The following is a 17,947-nucleotide window of genomic DNA, read 5'->3' on the forward strand; positions in this document are numbered from 1 at the left end:
GGGCACATGCCTGTCCTGGCAGGTGGCCCATAGGCCTCTGGGCTGGTCAGGGCATCGGTGGCAAAGGAGCAGGGTGACAAGATGCCTCCGGCTGAGCTTCAGCTGGCCCGTTGCTGCAGCCATAGAGGCCCTGGAGCACGCCATTCACCACCACGTTGGGCAGAAGCTCTGTGGGACAGAAAGAAAACAGGAGGAAGGGGTAGGGGACTGCGGGGGAAGAAAAGATGGGGGGTGGGCCTAGCCTCAGGCCTCTAGTTCCTTGAGCTCCTGAGCCCATAGGCTGTGCCCCCTCCTCAGGAATAGAGGTCAAAGGTAACAGCTGGCCACCCCCCAGTGAGGCCTTGGCATGCCCCACACACATTCCGTTCACTTTAGCTTGGTAAGCCGGGCTGGCGAGGAATTGAGACCAGGAGAGCCAAGGTTATTTCACCACGTCTGCTTTCGGAAGAACACAAAGCAGGCTACAGGAGCAGCAGGGCAGGTGTGGTCCCAAAGGAAGGCAGTAGGCACGAGATGCTGCCTGGAGGTCCTGAGCTGAAAATGGCAGGTTCACCCCCGACTCCCACCCTGGTACCTAGGCCCTCACCTGGGGATGGGCTGCGAATGTAGGGATCCCTGTGGAAGCTGAAGACAGGCCGGTGGTGCAGCTGGGAGCTAGGAGGGAAGAGTCCCGAACAGTGAGGGAGAGGCAGGGTAGAGACCAGGGATTGAGATCACGAAGCACCCAAAAAGGAAAAGGTGAATGGGAAGTGGGCTCAGGAGGCACCAACAGAAACCGGGATTGGGATTGGAGGGGGTGGGGTAGGCCAGACAACCGCAGGCCGCCTCCTGGCACGCGGCCACCAGGGGGCAGCAGGAGCGGGGCGGCTGGGGCTTTTGACTTGCCTGCTGTCATTGGGCAGGAACTCCCCCAGGGCGCTGAAAAGGAGACGCGCTGTGAGCTGCGGTTGGTGGGGGGAGGTGGGGGGCGGGCGCGCGCGCGCGTGAGGAAGAGGTGGAGACACGCAAGCCCAGCTCTTCACCTCCCAGGGGACCACTGCTTCTATTTGCAACAAGCTCAGTTCCGGAGACGGCTGCGGTAACCGAGACTGTCCAGAAACTAGCCCCTCTGCCCCCGGTCAAGAAAGCTAATGAGGGAGGTCACGTCTCAAAGAAGCAGCAGGCTGGTGCCTGGCCGATGTAAGAAGGAAAAGGGCTTGGCTTCTCAAACCTTTCCTCACCCGCTTGCTGCAGAGAGACCCTGTCCCCCCAAGCACTGGGGCCCCTCTCTCTTGCCCAGCCATGGCCCCAGAGGAGCTCACCCCCAGCTGCTGGCCTTAGGGTCTGTGGGGAAGTGCCGAAGATTCAGGAATTCCAGTAACTCTTTGGGCACATCCTGGTTCAGGTACAGGACACCCTGGAGAGATCAGAGGGAACCTGTAATCAGACCCAGCTGTCTTACAGAGCCCAGTGCAAAATGGAGAGGCGGGGGCCTTCCAAAATGACTAAGAATTTCAAGAGCGAGCAGAGCATTAAGCCAAGCTTGGGGCCCTTCTGAGCACTGGGCCCTGGGTGACTCATGGGTTGTAAGCCCAGGAAGCCAACCTGGCCTGGAATCTGGCATCACTGTGTGGGGAAGAGAGGGGGAAGGGTCCCCACCCAAATCCTCAGCATTGAGGGTAGCACAGACCCTCACCCTGGGGGAAAGAGAACTAGCTTTCATCGAACTGAAACCACCTGCCTCGTGTTACCTCATCCCATTCTATCAATACGAGGGCTGTTTGGACTCATGACTGTTAAGAATATTGAGGCTTGGGGTAGTAAATAGCACGCTCAAGATGTGGGTCCCCTTCACTCCCTACCCCCCCTTCCCAGCTGTCTGGGCCACACCTCTGGTCAAGCAGCCTAGGGGGGCAAAGCCCCGTGCACACCTGGATATAGGCCTCCAAGCCCTGCCGCCGCTGCTCCAATCCTCTAGTCCTCCAGTTAGGCAGGCGTTTTGAGGGGAAGTCGGGCACTTTGTACAGTTTCTTGATCTGCCAGGAGGTTACCGCGGTGCCATCACAGTACTCCGATTGAGTCCTCAAGCTCACTGCGCCCAACAGTCTCTCCCAGTCCTCCCCGCCCCCACCTCCAGACTTCAGGCTCTACCCTGGCGCAGACGCTAGCGAGTGGGTGGTTGGGACGGGGGCGAGAGAGACCCCAGCAACCCCCCCGCAAACGCCCGAGGGCTGGTCGGCCACGCGATGGCATCGACGGTACAGGCTGGGCCCTCCCCCCTCTGCACCCACCCCGAAGCCCGCAGGGAGGTCTGTGCCCAGGACCGGAGCCCTCCAGGGACTGGGGCGGTAATGGTGGCAGAGGCTGGGCCCGCAGTTCGCCCGTCTCCCAGGAGCCGGGCAGGAGCCGGGCAGGAGCCGGGCCGGGGTCGGTCGGTCGGTCGGCGGCGCAGCCTCACCCGCTTGTGCAGCGCGTGGAACTCGCTGTAGCGCCTCTGCACCGTGTGCCTGCGCCCGCGGCTCAGCACTTCCACTCGGAACACCTGGCGGGCGCGGGCGGGCGGCCAGGTGCGCGTGAGGCCCCGCGGGCGGGCTCAGCAGGACCCGCGCCCGCAACGCGCCCGCCCTCCCGCGCTCAAAGGCACAAAGCGGCCTGGGAGCCCCGCCAACTCCGGGGACCCTCCCACGCTCCCCACACATTTGGGGAGATGGGGAGGCCGGACCCGCCCCTCAGCTCCGTGCAGTCCCTCGTGAACCCGGACCGTCGTCCACGGAGCTGGCAAATCCAAGCGGCCCGAGACCCTCGGCAGGCGGTCTCCGGACGGCCCGACCCGCCGCGCTCCGATGCGGCAGCCCGGGCGCGGGATCCCCACTGCGCTTGGCGCGGGGAAATCCGGCGGGTCCCGTGCGCCTTCCCAGCCAGTGTCCCCGCTCACCATGTGGCCTTTCTCTGGGCTCTGCCTGGGATCCTCGGGTCCCACCGACGGGATGTGAACTTCCAGCATCCGCACACCCGCTCCAGCCCCTCGGAGCGCGACGCTCGGAGCAAGACCTCTCCCAGCTCAGACCACCGACCCCGGCGGGGGCCCGCCCCCTTCGGGCCCGCAGGCCCCGCCCCTAATTGGCCCCGCCCCGGGCGTTCCCTCGCGCCGCGCGGTCCTGCGAGGGGCAGATTAGGCAGCGCGGGGAGGCGGGAGCCGAGCACCAACCCCCTGCGCCTAGTGGGCCGCAGGTGGGGACCCTTCTGCGGACAGTCATCCGTTTGTCAACATTTACTGAGTACCCGCTAATTGCCAGGAATGCAGATGAGCCAAAATTTCACCTACTCTTTATTGAGCGCCTAGTAAGGACTAGGGTCTGTGGGCGCTGGACAAGGAGGGAGGCAGGGCCCAGACCTCGGCGCCTACCTTGGGGGATGTTCTTTGCGTTCCTCACACCCATCCCTGGGACCAGACTGCCCCCCATCCCCTTCCCTCCATCTTTCACCTGGACCCTGGTTGTGCAGCGACCCCTGGGGAGGACTGGGGCAATCTGGCTTTGATGTCCGCCTCTTCCAGCATCCACAAGCCCCTTCACTCATTTATTTTTTCATCCATGCATTTATCTTTCAGCCCCAACCTGCTTCAGGTCCAGTTTGCCAGGAAGAAGCAGGTTAAGGACCTGGGCTTTGCGTTGGAGGGCAGATAGCTTGGCTTTCCTGAACTGTGTAGACCTGTTCTCATCTGCACAATTGGGCTAATAGGCCTCCCTCAGAAGAGTGTATAAAAATTGAGATGATCCCTGTTAAGCCCCCAGCAGAGCAGGGCCTGAGAAGATGGCAGCCTGTGGGCTTGTCCTGGAGGCAGAGGTGGGTGGTGTCCCTGTACCGGGCAACGGCTGGAGAAGAGGGACTGTGGGAGAAGGCACGAGGCCGTTCTTGCCCACCGCTTCGGGCAAGGCCTTCCTGGCTATGGGGTAGGGTTTAATCAGAACTCTTGCACCCCTTGGGCTAAAAAGGGCCTCTGCTCTCCCACTGAGCCCCCTACACTTCAGCCATAAGGGAGCTGTCCCATTCAGCAGAGTCCCATTCAGGACACCTCTGACTTCTCCCAACAAAGGTCTGGGCAGGTGGTGGAGGGCGGGGAGGCTAGAGGCCTTGTGGTGGGAAGGAGGAAGCAGAGCACCTGTCTTAGGGGTAGGGGCTGGTGACTGGGGGACCACTGACTCACTTCCTCCCCTGCTAGTGCAGAGGTGCTTCTGAGCTGGAGCAGAAACTCTCCCCACTCCCACCCCCAGCTCCACTCCCAGAGAGCAGCTGAGAGGATGACCCCAAAGGGGGCAAGCAGGTCTCACCAATACTCTGTCCCACACTTTCTTGCCCCAAATTCCATCTCACAAAGAGCCCCAGAATCAGGAAGCTGAAACTTCCCGCAAGGGAAACGACCCACTATGAACAGAAGTGCTGGGGTTTCATTTCTTCCCTTGCACTTTAGAGCCCCATCACTCAGAGACCCTGTTCTCCTTGTCTACTGGCCAGAGAGTCCTCTCCCAGGACCCTTAGGCCCCTAAACTTCTTGATCACCTGTCCTAATGATGGCCCTCTGTCTCTGTTCCTACCACCCAGAAAACTGCTACATCTCCTAATGGATCTCCCTGTTTTTCCTTGCCTCCCTCTATCATACAAGGTCCATTCTCTAACTAGCAGCGCCAACCACCATCAAGGCATTGCTTCAAGCCTTCAGAAAGCTTCCCGTTATACTGAGAACAAAACCCACCCTCCCTACCACAAACTACCGAGCTCTAAGTGACCCAGCCCTGCCTTCATCACTCATCTCATTTCCTCTCCTTCCCCTTCATGTACCAGGCTCCAGCCACAGCGACCTTCTAGTTCTTCAAACCCAACAAGCTCTTTCCTGCCTCAGGGCCTTTGCGCTTGCTGTTTTCTCTCCCTGGAACACTCTTCCCTGACTCCTTACCTAGTGGGCTTTGCGCAAAAATTCCAATTCTTGGCCTTAAACCTCCTCAAAGAGACCTTCCTTCCTGACCACTTACCCTATCCTATCACCCTGTCTTCCATTACATAGTTAATGTTTGTTTATTGTGTGCCTCCCTAGTTTTCCTGACTTTGCCCCAGACTCTCATTGCCATCAGGCCAGGGACCTGGTCTTGTCAGGGGTTGCTGCCATGATGCCAAGAATGCAGGAGACACTCAAAAAACATTTGTTGGTTGAAAGCCTCTATGACTGAATGGGGGAGAGGATGTTGGGAAAAGGCTGGGGAGCAGAGGGAAGGCCTGGGAGAGAGGCAGGAGGGAGGAGTTAGAGGAAGGCCTGTGGGGGGAGAGGGGGGGTTACCTTCAGAGTCAGACACCTCTCTCTCCCTCTTTCTGTGTGGAGTGTTGTCCACCTTATTTATTTGCTTAATTTTCAGGTGTTCCTGGGAAGCCTCAAATCAATGGATTAGATACACCTGACTTGTAAAACATCTGTGGGTGAACCCGCAGCTCCTAATTCCACAGTGTTCCACGGTACACAAGTGAAGATCCAAATGAAGAAAGACAAGATCCTTGGCCTGGAGACATTTTAGGATGTCTCTGGGAGGTAAGTTCTGGAGAATATTTTCCTGTAAAGAGGCATACGTGACCTCCTGTAGACTCCAAAGCCCGTATTACGGTCAAGGGAAAAGCTTATTTTCTGTAGTGGATGAACACGGAGCTAAGTTCCACACACTCTAGGACGGGTGTGTAGACCTTCAAAGCGACTGCTGTTTTTAGAATGAGTTTTCCTGTACAAGCCTTTGCCTTTTCTCCATCACTCTCTAATGCACGAATTTCATTTCCAAGTTTCTGCGAGAAAGGGGCTTAAAAGCATTGGGTTTTTTGGCCAGAGTATTTCCAGATCAGACTATAGAGCAGTGGTTCCCAGGCCTCCACAGGCATCACCATCATCATCATCACCTACAAGGCTTGTTGAATCGCAAATGGGCTCTGAGCCCAGTTTTCTGAGCGCGTGGGCGGTTTTCACACCTTCCGGGGCGCTGCGGCCGCTCCTGGTTGGGGGCCACATTGCAGGCACCAGTCTCTCGCCTCCTGGGGATGAGGGTCACCGCCAAGCAGAAGGCAGCGAGGGCTGGGGGCACAAGTGTCCCCTCCCCGGCCCGGTCTGGGGCGGCGCAGGTGGGCTGGACCGCGGCTGCCCCCCTGGCTGGGCCCTGGCTGTCCCGGGCCCTCCGCAGCCGGCACACAAAGCCCCTTTCAGTGGCCCGGCTTCCGCCAACGCTGCTCAGGAGGTGACTTAACCTCTTCAAGAAAACAAGCAGCTCCTGGGCTGGTGGGCGCCGCCGGGCACAGAGGCTGCATTCTTCCCGCCGGGCCTGCAGCTGGAGGAGGCGGACTAGCCCGAAGGGGCCCAGCCGCGCCACCCGCGACCTGGCCGCCTGATCACCTGACCCCGGAGGCTCTGGTCACCTGGACAAGCTCAGACAGCTCCTTGCCCTCGGGGTCCTTATCTGCACAGCAGAGCATTGTGTGTGGATGGAAAGACATCATGCTTCCAAAAGGTTTAGCAGGGGCCTGGCACACAATAAATTAATGTTAGCTCTTATTATTTACTGAATTATACGAATTTGCTGTTTTTGTTTGTCACAGTGGTAGGATATGGGCAATTACATATGGTTCATCCTAATATATTGTTGATTCAACTTTGAAACAACACAAATAAGCTTTACTCTTCCTCTTTCAGTATCCTGAGATTGCAAGGTTAGGTTAAAAATGAACTATTTTAACTACTAACTCGGTGATCAGAATTTTCCTGATTTTGGGGCGCCTGGGTGGCTCAGTCGGTTAAATGTCTCCCTTTGGCTCAGGTCATGATCCTGGGGTCCTGGTATCAAGTCCCACATGGGGCTCCCTGCTCAGTGGGGAGTCTGCTTCTCCCTCTGCTGCTCCCCCTGCTTGTGCTCTGTCAGATAAATAATCTCTTAAAAAAAATGTCCTGGTTTTGTCGATATTGTGCAACCAAAAAATGGTAGAATAAATTGGGAGCAGAGTTTGGTGTAAATCAGCAACTATCCTGTTCATCCTACCAGCCTCTGAGTTCTTACTAATTGCCTTTCTAATGGGCACATCTTTTTTTTTTTTTTTAAGATTTTATTCCCAGGACCCTGGGATCATGACCCCAGCCGAATGCAGATGCTTAACCGCCTTAGCCACCCAGGCGCCCCCTAATGGGTACCTCTTTAATAAAATAAAACACCATACCTTTATGTTTTGAATACTGGACTTTGGTGTAGATGTCTACAAAAACAGTAGTGCTGCTAAAACATCTTAAATTATTGAGGAGTCTAAACTCTTCATCTGACAGAGGTGCGCGGGAGGGGAAGTGAGCCCTGGAGACGGTTGTGTTAGGAGAACACCTTTGATGAGCGTGTCCTGCCACAGCCCCGAAAGCAGTTTGACTCAGGGTGGGTGCTTCTCAGGGGACACACAGGCTGTAGCCCTGGGGCTCCAGCCAGCAGTGTCACTACTAGGAATCCCTTCCCCCCCCTGCCCAGATGACAAGGACAGCTCAGTTGCTTCAGACATGACCCCGGACTGGGTGGGGGGGGGTGGTTGGCAGAGGCCTCTGAGACACACAGCTTCCCAGGGAGATTGTTCTCAAGGTGCTACAACTCCCAACACCCCTTACTTAGAATGATTGTCACAGGACCAACCAATCGGGCCCTCTGGTGTGCCCAGTGCTGAGGTTCTGGGAACGAAGATGGGCTTAGGAACCCTCGAGTCACAGGGGTTTATTGTGAAGAGCTGCAGGTCCAAGCACTGAGGCCAAGAGGAAAGCCAGGCCAAAGGCTGAAAGGCCCTGAGGTCTGGGACTGAGGTGCTCTCACCACCCACTCTAGCTCTGGGTGCTGTCTGTGGTTTCTCAGCAAGGTTTTGTCTCTGCCACTGATGGTCCCCAGGTACTCACCCAAGCTGCTTCCCTGTCCTCCAGCTTCTGCTCCTGCCCCCAGCTGGGCCACACACTGTGCATGTCTGGGGAGAGAGTACCTCACAGAGGTCAGAGAAGTTCACATGCCTACAAAAGTCAGGTGGGTAACATGTCCTTAACAGGTCTACTGTGTGGCTTCAGTCGGGTCTTTAAGAACGACTTAGTCGATTATTATCTAGGTTCCTCTTGTCCATCCCTGTCGAGAATGCACCCCGTCTCGGTTCCCATCCCTCTCTGCAGTGTGGCAGACAAGCTGAGTCAAGCAGATTGGGTTCAGGTCTTCCCTCTGAGCTTGGGGACAGGGGGGCGTGAGACTGAACAGGCTGCTTCAGGTCCCAGAGCCTCAGTCTTTTAATGCAGATAGTGATGCCCACCTGGAAGTTCCTAATGCTAGATTCGAGATGTTTCAAAGCCCAAAGGCCCAGAGTAGGCCTTTAACACATGACAGCTCTTATTGTGAGGCTCCACAGTGGGAAGGGATTACCCTGCCCCTACACAGGTTCCCGCCTCCCAGGTGCCTTGTCGTCATTTCTGGTGAGGCTGCCCAGAGACCTGCTGGTTGGGCGCCTGTGGTCATCATCACTGCCACTCAACATGAAAGAGGAAGCTGAGCGCTCCGAAGCTAGGAGGGGCAGTCATTCGGAAACGGTGGTTACATCCCTAGAGGGAAAGGTCCTGACTCAGATTGGACAGTGGTTTTCTGTGCTTTTCCTGGTCCCCAAGAGCATCCGATGGAGGCTGGAGCAGCCTTGGGGGTGAGGGATGTTTTCTGCTCCCGAAGTCTGGTCATCACAGCCAGAGGGGCATTCCCACAACAGACAAGGGCAAAGGGGAGGAGTCCTGTCTGGGGCAAGTGCGGGGCAGGTGGCGATCACCTCCCAGCCTGCAGGCACCCCCCTGAAGCACCATTCCTGCCAACCCCAAATCAGGCCTGATTTCTGGATCTCTTCAAAAACCCCAAGATCTGGGCCCACAGGCTCATAAAACAATAATTGCCAGAGCTGAATGGCAGTCATTGCCCCCTTAGGCTGCCTTTGTGGGCGAACGTGGAGATGGGTAGGAACAACACAGTCCATGATCTTAAGGAGTTCCGAGCTCCAGAGGCTAATGAGATCATCTCAGAGATAACAGTGCCCACAAGAGTGAGAAAGACCAGAGGTTTAAGAGGATGACAAAGAGTTACAAAGGAGGTAGGGCTACCATTCCAGTCTGGGTGTAGAATGGAAAGTGCATCAAGGAAAGCTTCCTGGAGAATGTACATATAAAGTAGGCCTCAAAGGATGCACTGGGTTGTTTTCGCAGAATGAAAACACTTTATTAATTTTTATGATTATAAAAATAATACACAAATTCCAAGCAACATAAAATGGTATAAAAATTTTAAATAAAGCAAAATTCCATCCCTTTGGCAACCATAGATAACAGTTCAATCAACATCCTTCCCATATATAATTTTGTATAAATGTAGACCATACTATACATGTAATTCTATAATCTTTTTTCACTTAAAAATGTTTTCCTTGTCAATGAATATAGCTATGTATCAATGACTGTATAATATCCAAATGTATGTACCATAATTCATTTAATCCCTTCCTGCTGTACATTTAGATTGATTTCAATTTTTACAACTGTAAACGATGCTAAGATGGGCACCTTCACACAGTCATCTTCATGGACTTGGTGTCTAGACATGTCTACGGGAATCCCCAGTGAATGTTCTGACACATTCGCCAGTGCCCTCCATCTCTAGCTACTTACACTCCCATTCAGACAGGTGTAATTCTGAGACTGCAGAGAGGGATGGGAGCCGAGACAGGGTGCATCAGGTAGAAAGCCCACCCTTAATAAAAGGCTCCTTAGGCCGCACGGAAGTGAGAAAGGAAAGAGCCCGTTTGGAGGCAGTTTCTGTGAGGTGCTGGCATTGTTGTGAAGCACTGGGAGATAAACCGGAATGGTGAGCTGCAGCCTCTCACAGAAGGCTGTGAATGCCAGGTAGAATCTGCAGTTGGAGATCATTCAACATTTATCTATTTGGCACCTATTTTGAGCCCAAATCTTTGCTAGGAACCATGGAGTTACAAAGACGTACCACTTCACAGAGTTGACTATTTGGCAGAAAATGCCATCATCAACCACACACCTGGTGTCATAAGACATTGGCAGATGACGTACACACCATCCCCACAGCTAGAAGACGGGGATGAGTGGCTCTTACCCATTTCTAACGCTCAGCTAAGGCCCTACTCTCCCCAAGCACAGAGCAGAAAATCTTAGCCAGTGTCTCCAAAGATAAAGCCTTCAGTTTAAGCGTGTGCCAATTGCAGCAAAGGTCTGCTCTTCTTTGCTGCAGAAGGGATCATCTTCCCCTTCCCTCCTGTTTCCTTAGGCTGCTGTGGGGAAATCCCACGACCTTCGGCCTGATGCCCCTCACAGTCCATGGTTTCCACTCCCATGTGGGCCCCAAGCATGCTCAGCAATGGGCACTCGTTCTATCGCCATCTCTCTCCTCAACCAGTTCCCAGTCCCACCCGTAGCAGATTTCATCATCTCCCCGTTTTTAAACTTTGAGCTGCAAAGGCATTCTTTATTTTCTTTAGGGTTCGCAGCTACAGGTGCATTCAGGATGCAAGTCTTTTTAAATTTTCTTTTTTAAAATTTTAAGTAGGCTCCATGCCCAACATGGGGCTTGAACTAACAACTCCCGAGATTAAGAGTCGCATGCTCCACCAATTGAGCCAGCCAGGTGCCCCAGAATGCAAGTCTTCTGGAAAGAGTTCAAAGTTACAAATATTTATGTGTGACACTTTCTATCCTTCCTACTTCTCATTTATTGTCACTGACTATTCATATTGAATGTTGGGGTCCCTCCAGCTCAAAGTCCTCATCCTCAAGGCTCTGGAGCCCAGAGATTCTTAGGGGAAATAACACAAGGAGAAACGGGGGAAGAGTAAACTTATCTCCACACTTCTCTAAACCATCTGACTCAAAATAGGAAAACCAGATATCCCTGAGAACACTGTAATTATCAAGCAGGAGACCTTTACTCTCTGCCCCACCGTATCTTTCTTCCCCACACCTCCTCGCCTCCTGGCCCGGCAGTGAGGCGCCTTGCTCTGTGCATTTGCTCCCAGACAGGCTCTGATGGTGATTCCCTTTCTCTCCTCTGAATTTTATTAACATGCCAAGTCTGACCCACCTTTAAATAAAGGCTCCTTTCACTCTCTCTCCCACCTCTCAGCACGGGCCTCCCTTCTCATTCAGAGGAGCCTCTTATACTACAGGCCATGGTCGGCACCTACTGTCCTCACTGTTCCGCTCCCATCTGTTCCAAACCTACTTGGCCTCCTATGTTACCTGTGTCACGAAGGGCTTCACGGTCTACCCCGGAATCCCAGCCAGAAACCTGCAGGTGAGGCTAGCTTCCGCCCTCCCTCAGGCCTCTCATCAAAGCAGTGCCCGGATACTAGTGGGTGCACGTCCGCCTCCCGAGCCTCTCCCTGGAGCTCCAAAACCATTCTTTCTGCCCTCCTCATCCATCGGCTGGCTGGGATGAGCCTGGCTGCTCTCCTTGCTTCCAGTCTCACACCTTCCAATGTGACTATGTTATTTCCTGCTTAAGTCCCTCCAGTAGCTCCACACACTTCAGGGTAACATTCCAAGCACCTCACAAGTTGTATCAAGCGGTGTGATCTGCTTCCTGCTCATCACTCTCTGCAGGCTGCCTACTGACTCGACTCTGGCCACACTGAGCCACTTGCATTTCCCAGATATGCCTACCTCCCACTGTCAGGAGGCAGGGAGGCAGAATGGCCCCAGCAGAAGGGGCGAACACCTCTTCACCTTTAAGACACAGTTCAAGCATCCTCTTCTCTACAGATTTCTTCTTCCTGAGTCCCCAGGTAGAATGACTCCTTTTGTACGACTGTGCAGGCCTTTGGGCTCAGTACTCTTAACCTGCTGTTGGCCTTCTCAATTTCCATGTCTGCAAGCTCTGTACAGAAATGCATGGACCCGGGCGCCTGGGTGGCTCAGTTGGTTAAGTGACTGCCTTCGGCTCAGGTCATGATCCTGGAGTCCCTGGATTGAGTCCCGCATCGGGCTCCCTGCTCGGCAGGGAGCCTGCTTCTCCCTCTGACCCTCCCCTCTCTCATGTGCTGTCTCTCTCATTCTCTCCGTCTCAGATAAATAAATAAAATCTTTAAAAAAAAAAAAGAAATGCACGGACCCTGTCAGCCTCAGATGCCGGAGGCTGAGGAGAAAGTTCTGAAACCAGGGATTCTATCCCAGGAAATAATAAAAATAAACTTGCAACAGGATGATCATTGGATGGAACATAACAAAGCAAGGAGAAAGTTTTAAAATTAAGTTTCTTTGGAGAATAAAGTCTCCATATGGAAAAGGGAGACTAGGATAAACCCAATGGGGCTAGACTGGAAGTATCCATGTGAGTTAATGATTTCTAGTATCTGATTCTTTATGCCATCTCTCTCTCTCACTATTGCTATAGATCTTTGTCCTTATTTTCTTGCTCTGGCCACCAAGGGCCTAGAAGCAATGAGCACTCTTGGCACCCAGACCTCGGTTTCTAAATATAATCCTCCACCAAAAGAAATCAAGACTCCATGGAGAAAAGACTGATTCTAAGGCTGGGGCAAGGAAGATACAAGAGAAGCCTGAAATACTTTATTATGCCAGAAAGCAACAAAAGTGTTCAAAAATGAAGGGGACAGGTTAAAAAGACACAGGACCCTCCCAGAAATCTGGGATGATTTGAGAATCAAAGTAAACCAAAGCAATGGCTTGCAACTGAGTAAACAGGAAACCATTCATTCACCCTGATAAACATGTAGATTATTAAATAGGGAGAAAGGATGCTTTTCTTTAGTAGAGTGCCAACCAGTAAGTGCAGATTACAGAGTTAGAAAAGCATAATGGACGAGAAACAAAATATTTACAGATCTCAAAGTATCTCCTCACAAATTCCTTGTTAATTACAAAAGGGAAAAGAGTAACCAAGTGATCAGAGTTAACTTCAGCTTAACAGGACCAACTGACATCATATGCCAACTTAAAATTCACTGAGGATACATCACTTCTGTGATGTTCCTGCCTAATTGCAAAACCCTAATCTAGTCATATGGAACCATGAGGCCCTGTATTCTTAAAATGCCAAGATAATGAAAAGCAATGAACCAAAGGCTGTGAAGTTCTTCTGGACAGAGAGAGACACGTGTAATCATGTGTTACAACTAAATGTAACACATGATCTTGCACCAGGAAAAAGGGAATGGCTATAAAGGACATTACTGGGACAACTGACAAAATTTAAATACGGACCATGGGCTATATAACATTATTTCAGTGTCCAAGTTCTTTTTTTCTTTTTCTTTTTTTTAAAGATTTTTATTTATTTATTTGAGAGAGAGAGAATGAGAGAGAACACATGAGAGGGGATAGGACCAGAGGGCAAAGCAGACTCTCTGCCGAGCAGGGAGCCCGATGCGGGACTCGATCCAGGGACTCCAGGATCATGACCTGAGCCGAAGGCAGTCGCTCAACCAACTGAGCCACCCAGGCGCCCTCAGTGTCCAACTTCTTGATTTGGATAACCATACTTACGGTTTTAAGTTATGAGACAGCATCCTTGTTCTTAAGGAAATACTAAACATTTTGGGGTAAAGGGGCACAATGTCTGCAACTTACTCTCAAATGCTTCAGAAAATACAATACATAAATATAGATAATAAAAGTCAAAGCAAATAGGTAAAATGTAAAGACTCGGTAAATTTGGGTAAAGGATATATGGGAGTTCTTTGTGATACCCTGGAACTTTTCTGTAAGACTGAAATTCTATTAAAATTTAAAATTTACCAAACACCCAAGAATCCAACAACAAGGGATGAGTCAGAATTATGGTACAATCACTCTGTGGAAGCCTCACAATTACATAGCCTTAGAAATAAAGCTTGTGAAGATATGTATCAATATAGAAGAAATGCTTATAAAATATACAGTGCTGAGTGATAAAAGCAGGATACAAAATATTTTGTGTATATTATTACAACTAGGCAAAAGCAAACACATAAGAAAGACTGGAAGGATAGAATCAAGGGTGGTAATGAGGCTACTGGGAGATAGGAAGAGATTGAGTGACTTTTTCCCAAAAAATCAACCTGTTGAAAAAGATACTTGCCAGCACGGCACTCCCAGCACCCCCCCATCCCTGCCCCCACCAGCCTGGTGTACCAGAAAACAGTGTCCTTGACTGCATTCTCTTGCCTCAGGCTGCCCCTCCCCAAACCTTGACCACCCACCAAAGAGAACTAGCAGAGCAGGTGTGGAATACCCTCAGAAAGGGGCATCTCTGGGGGCTAAGGCTGGGGCAGGGGGCCTGGGAGTGGCGAGGTTCCACGGCAGGCAGTCTGCCAACCCGACCCTGCAGAGCAGCTCCAAGTCCACAAGCAGCTGTGGACACAGCTGAAGGGAAGCCCAGTAACAGCGCATCGGAGACTCGAGCCTCCTTGGCCAGGCCGGGACAGAGACCCCTTTGAATGCCCTTGGCCTGTGTGGACAACACTTGGCCTCTTGTTGGCATGCTACCTCCTGGGCACAGACAGTAAAGCTTCTTGGAACCTCAAAAAATTTAGGAACTCTTGGATGACCTTATCTGGAGGCAGAGTGTCTGGCTCTGTCGTCAGTGGAGACAGCATTAAGTGCTTATCACCCCTTTACACTTTTCACATGAATCAAGTCTACTGAGGATGTGGCAAAAAAGAAGTTCAGAATACAAGACTGCTATGAGAGGGCAAGACTCAGAGAGCCCTGGGCAGCTAAGGGAAATAGTAGGAATAAAAGAGAGTCTGCCTCCTTTGCAGGAGAATCCATTTTGCCTCTCTTACTATAAGAGATGTCATTACAACTCCTTCCCTAAAAAAGCAGGAATAAGAATTAAACAGATTAAGAGACCCTCAGAGCAGGTAGCTGAGGTAGACAGGAAAAAAAAAGAAATCCTAGTTCCATAGGGACGCAGCAGCAAAAGCTTGTAAACTCCTGTGGAGAGAAACTTACTCTACACCTGGGCAACTTCTTGGTTCAGAGTATTCCGGACCTGCTTCCCAACTGCTCCCCGGCCTAAAGCAAAAAGCACCACCATTCTGAGTCATATGACCTGATTTTAAAATATTTTATTACATAATCTTTTCATGGCACCATCAGGAGTAACAGAAAACGTTATTCCCAGTTCCTAACCACATCCTGAAAAATATACATTTGTATTTATATATTTATATCAATACTCCACCCCTATTCCCTAACTCCACCACCTAGTGTAGGTCTTTTGCTTAAAGCAAGAAACTATTCTCTCAGGTAAGAAAATATATATGGAAGCTAAATGAAGTAATGGTTAGAATGGGGACGGGTTGGTCGTGGGGGCGGGGAGGAAGGGGTAAAGTCCAGGCTAGGCAGGATGCATCACTGGAGTCCAGCAGAGGTGGAGGACAGTGTATAAAAAGGCAGCGTCAGGCAGGTGGGTTCTGGTATCCTTGGTCCATTAGGAGATGGCCTTTGCCTCAGGAAGGAAGGCTTCCCAGTACTTTGCCAGCTGCAAAGAAGTGGGGACAGTAAGCAAGTGCCCCACCGAGTGGCAGAGCCTGAGCCTAGGAGGGGAGCAAGCACTGTGCCTTAGCACAGTCCCCCAGACGCCTTAGCCACCTAAAGGGAGGCTGGAGCTGAGGCCAAGCTGAGGAAATGGCTAGGCTGAGTAGACCTTGGGACAGACTGGCTAGCAAGCCACCCTGCCCTTACCGGTCTCTAGACTGAGAGGAAGCATCAAGTGCAAGGGAAATTGCTAAAGACAGTCCTGCTTCTGCCCTGGAGGAAGTACCCCTGTGGGGGCCACAGCTTTGCCCAGCTCAGTTAGCTCCTCATAGTGGGGCCCCACTGTTCATCACACTGACTGGGGTCTCAGCCTTAAGAGGGTTAGGTGGTACCACGGGGTTGTAGGGAGATTTGGGGTTTGCCCTTAAAAACTAACTTCTTGTAGGATTTGGGCAATCCTGCTTAGCCAAAGACCCTATTAGATGCTCCATGTTAGAGCAACAGGGCCAGCCCATCCCATCCTGTTACCAAAGCCCAAAGTAGGCAGCTGGCCTCTGGAGCGGGCACAGAGGAGGATGAATAACTTACATACCTGCTGCTGTGAATATAGGAGTGTCTCAAGGTACTTGATCACATGGTTTTTGAAGTCCTTGGATTTCTCTTTCTATAGGAGACAGGATTCTAGAGTGATCATCCAGACAGTTGCTCCTACCCCTCTTGATGGGGTGGTGTTTATTACTGATCAAGGCCAAACACAACCCCAGAAACTATAGCCAGCAGCTGGAATAGCTAAAATTTCCAGTCAAACAGCTTCTGCCAAGGCCTTGCAAAGCCTTCTTCATGGTGGGCAGGAGTTGGGGGATGAAGGAAGAGAGGAGAAAGGAAAGGGGACCAGAGGACATAGGACAGCCGCAAGCCTTGTTTTGTGTCTAACTGCCTGGTCCAGCAACATAGGACACCTGCTTTGCCTCAGAACACAAATGTGAACACACATACACACACACACACACACGACACGCCTGTTCACAACTACCACCAAGTCACCAGCACTTCCATCTGTCTCCCTACTCAATAGACAGGAACAAAACCAACACTACCACTAAACCAGGCACTGTACACTTGTGAGGAGTAGGATGTTCTATCTCACCTCAAACCGTATCACTTCTTTTCGGACCACAGTTGAAATCCTTTCAAAGTCCCTTTCATACTGAGTCACCCGAGACTCCCACTGGGAAGGAAGGGGAAAGAAAGGATCACTTAATATCATGACACCATTACAGAGTCTTTACCTCTGAACAGCAATTCTACATATGAGACCTGAATTGGTCATTATGTCTGTCTCTCTGGGTAAGACTAGAAACCATATGGGATTGAGTGTGTAAGGCCATCTGGCTGGAAAAGAGGTACTATGTACCCCAGGCCAGGCCTGATCTCTAAGAAAGTTCTGGCACTCCATAGCCTCTGGTTTAGGCACCCACCAGCAGAGCTGGGCGTTCCAGAGAACTGAATTTAGTTCTCACCAGGGGGGCATATCTGAATCACCTTGGAGTTTTTTGAAGACCCACCCAGGACTCTTCCTGCAGAGATTCTGATTTGACAAGTCTGGGGGGAATGGGAAAAGAGCAAGCCTGGATTCCTCAGAGGCTTCCCCAGCAGCCAGCGTCCTTTAGACTCAAAATAGCTCTCTTGCCTGCTGTGGGGTTTCAAGCATCTGGGGGCGGGGGGGGATGGGACCTGGGCTCATTCAGGAGCCAGCCGAATACCCCCACTGGTCTGCCATGGGAGGCCCTACCTCTAAGATCTCGTCCTTGGCCTGCTGCAGTTTGTCAGGCTTGTTGGCCCAAAGCAGCCGAGCCTCAGCCTCCCGCTTCTTCTGCAGCGTAGCTTGAGCATCCTGCCAGCGCTGCCAGGTCTTCATGCGCTGGTCGAAGGCAGCCTGTGGGGGGTGGGGGGTTGGGGAAGAGCACAACCAGCCCTTCAGGAGCTCCACTGGCTCTGCCAGGGGCAGGGTGGGGGGAGGGGGACTCTCTCCCAGCAGCTGTGCTAGAAAAGGGCAGATTCTGCAGCCACATGTTAGTGCCCAGCTGGAAGCTTAACATCAAAATGCACAAGCTCGGGTAAGACTCCTCTCCAAGCCTCCCGGAGGCCAGTGCCATGCTGCTTCATGCTATTCCCAAGGCTGGATGGCTGGGAGCATGGTAGGTGGCCTGATGCCAATGCCCAGGACTATGGCTTCCGAACTGCCTCCCTCAGGTTAGTCCATGGGTCTCCACACTTTTCCTGAGCTCCTGCCATGTGCCAGGAACTAAGAAGACAGTGGGGAATGAAACATGTGGTTCTGCTTTTACTGGAGCTTATAATCTAATAGAAAAGGCTGACATTATAATAAAAATTACCAATAAATAA

General features: G+C 52.0%; 2 protein-coding genes across 7 annotated transcripts in view; both read right to left on the minus strand.

Annotated features, from left to right (window-relative positions):
* The window catches only part of SNX1 (sorting nexin 1), a 56,130-nt gene that overhangs the window by 6,808 nt on the left and 31,375 nt on the right, over positions 1–17,947 (minus strand). The window contains exons 12-15 of one of the 5 annotated variants that reach the window (XM_045899893.1): positions 17,334–17,477; positions 16,689–16,769; positions 16,134–16,205; positions 15,115–15,545 (exon numbers count right to left, since the gene is read on the minus strand). In XM_045899893.1, the coding sequence (XP_045755849.1) occupies positions 15,495–15,545; positions 16,134–16,205; positions 16,689–16,769; positions 17,334–17,477 (348 nt within the window). In that variant the 3' untranslated portion in view covers positions 15,115–15,494. Of the gene's footprint in view, positions 1–6,485; positions 6,529–7,921; positions 7,987–15,114; positions 15,546–16,133; positions 16,206–16,688; positions 16,770–17,333; positions 17,478–17,947 lie in introns of those variants that run through there. The other 4 variants (XM_064570313.1, XM_064570316.1, XM_064570315.1 and 1 more) reach the window with 4 other exon arrangements.
* SNX22 (sorting nexin 22) lies at positions 21–5,420 on the minus strand. Of its 2 annotated transcripts, XM_045899892.3 has the most exons (7): positions 2,915–5,420; positions 2,438–2,521; positions 1,911–2,015; positions 1,302–1,396; positions 886–918; positions 587–654; positions 21–168 (listed from the first exon to the last, which is right to left on the minus strand). In XM_045899892.3, exons 1-7 carry the CDS (start codon positions 2,981–2,983, stop codon positions 47–49), a joined length of 576 nt encoding a protein of 191 aa, XP_045755848.1. In that variant the 5' UTR covers positions 2,984–5,420; the 3' UTR covers positions 21–46. The 2 variants fall into 2 exon arrangements, 1 of the variants encoding a protein (XP_045755848.1); XR_010404991.1 differs by lacking the exons at positions 886–918; positions 2,438–2,521; positions 2,915–5,420 and having other exon boundaries at positions 28–654; positions 1,302–2,134.

This window comes from Mirounga angustirostris, unplaced genomic scaffold (assembly GCF_029215605.1).
Source record: "Mirounga angustirostris isolate CCGP_5_RB_7025 unplaced genomic scaffold, mMirAng1.0.hap1 SCAF_9, whole genome shotgun sequence".
Taxonomy (NCBI): Eukaryota; Metazoa; Chordata; class Mammalia; order Carnivora; family Phocidae; genus Mirounga; species Mirounga angustirostris.

Bases quoted from the DNA above. Each gene is read 5' to 3' on its own strand.
- SNX22 (XM_045899892.3), bottom strand. From the start codon at position 2,983: ATGCTGGAAGTTCACATCCCGTCGGTGGGACCCGAGGATCCCAGGCAG. The intron at 2,016-2,437 runs GTGAGGCTGCGC...ACCTCCTGGCAG, and splicing joins TCCACGCGCTGCACAAGCGG to ATCAAGAAACTGTACAAAGT. The intron at 655-885 runs GCAAGTCAAAAG...CTTCCCTCCTAG, and splicing joins TTCCTGCCCAATGACAGCAG to CTCCCAGCTGCACCACCGGC.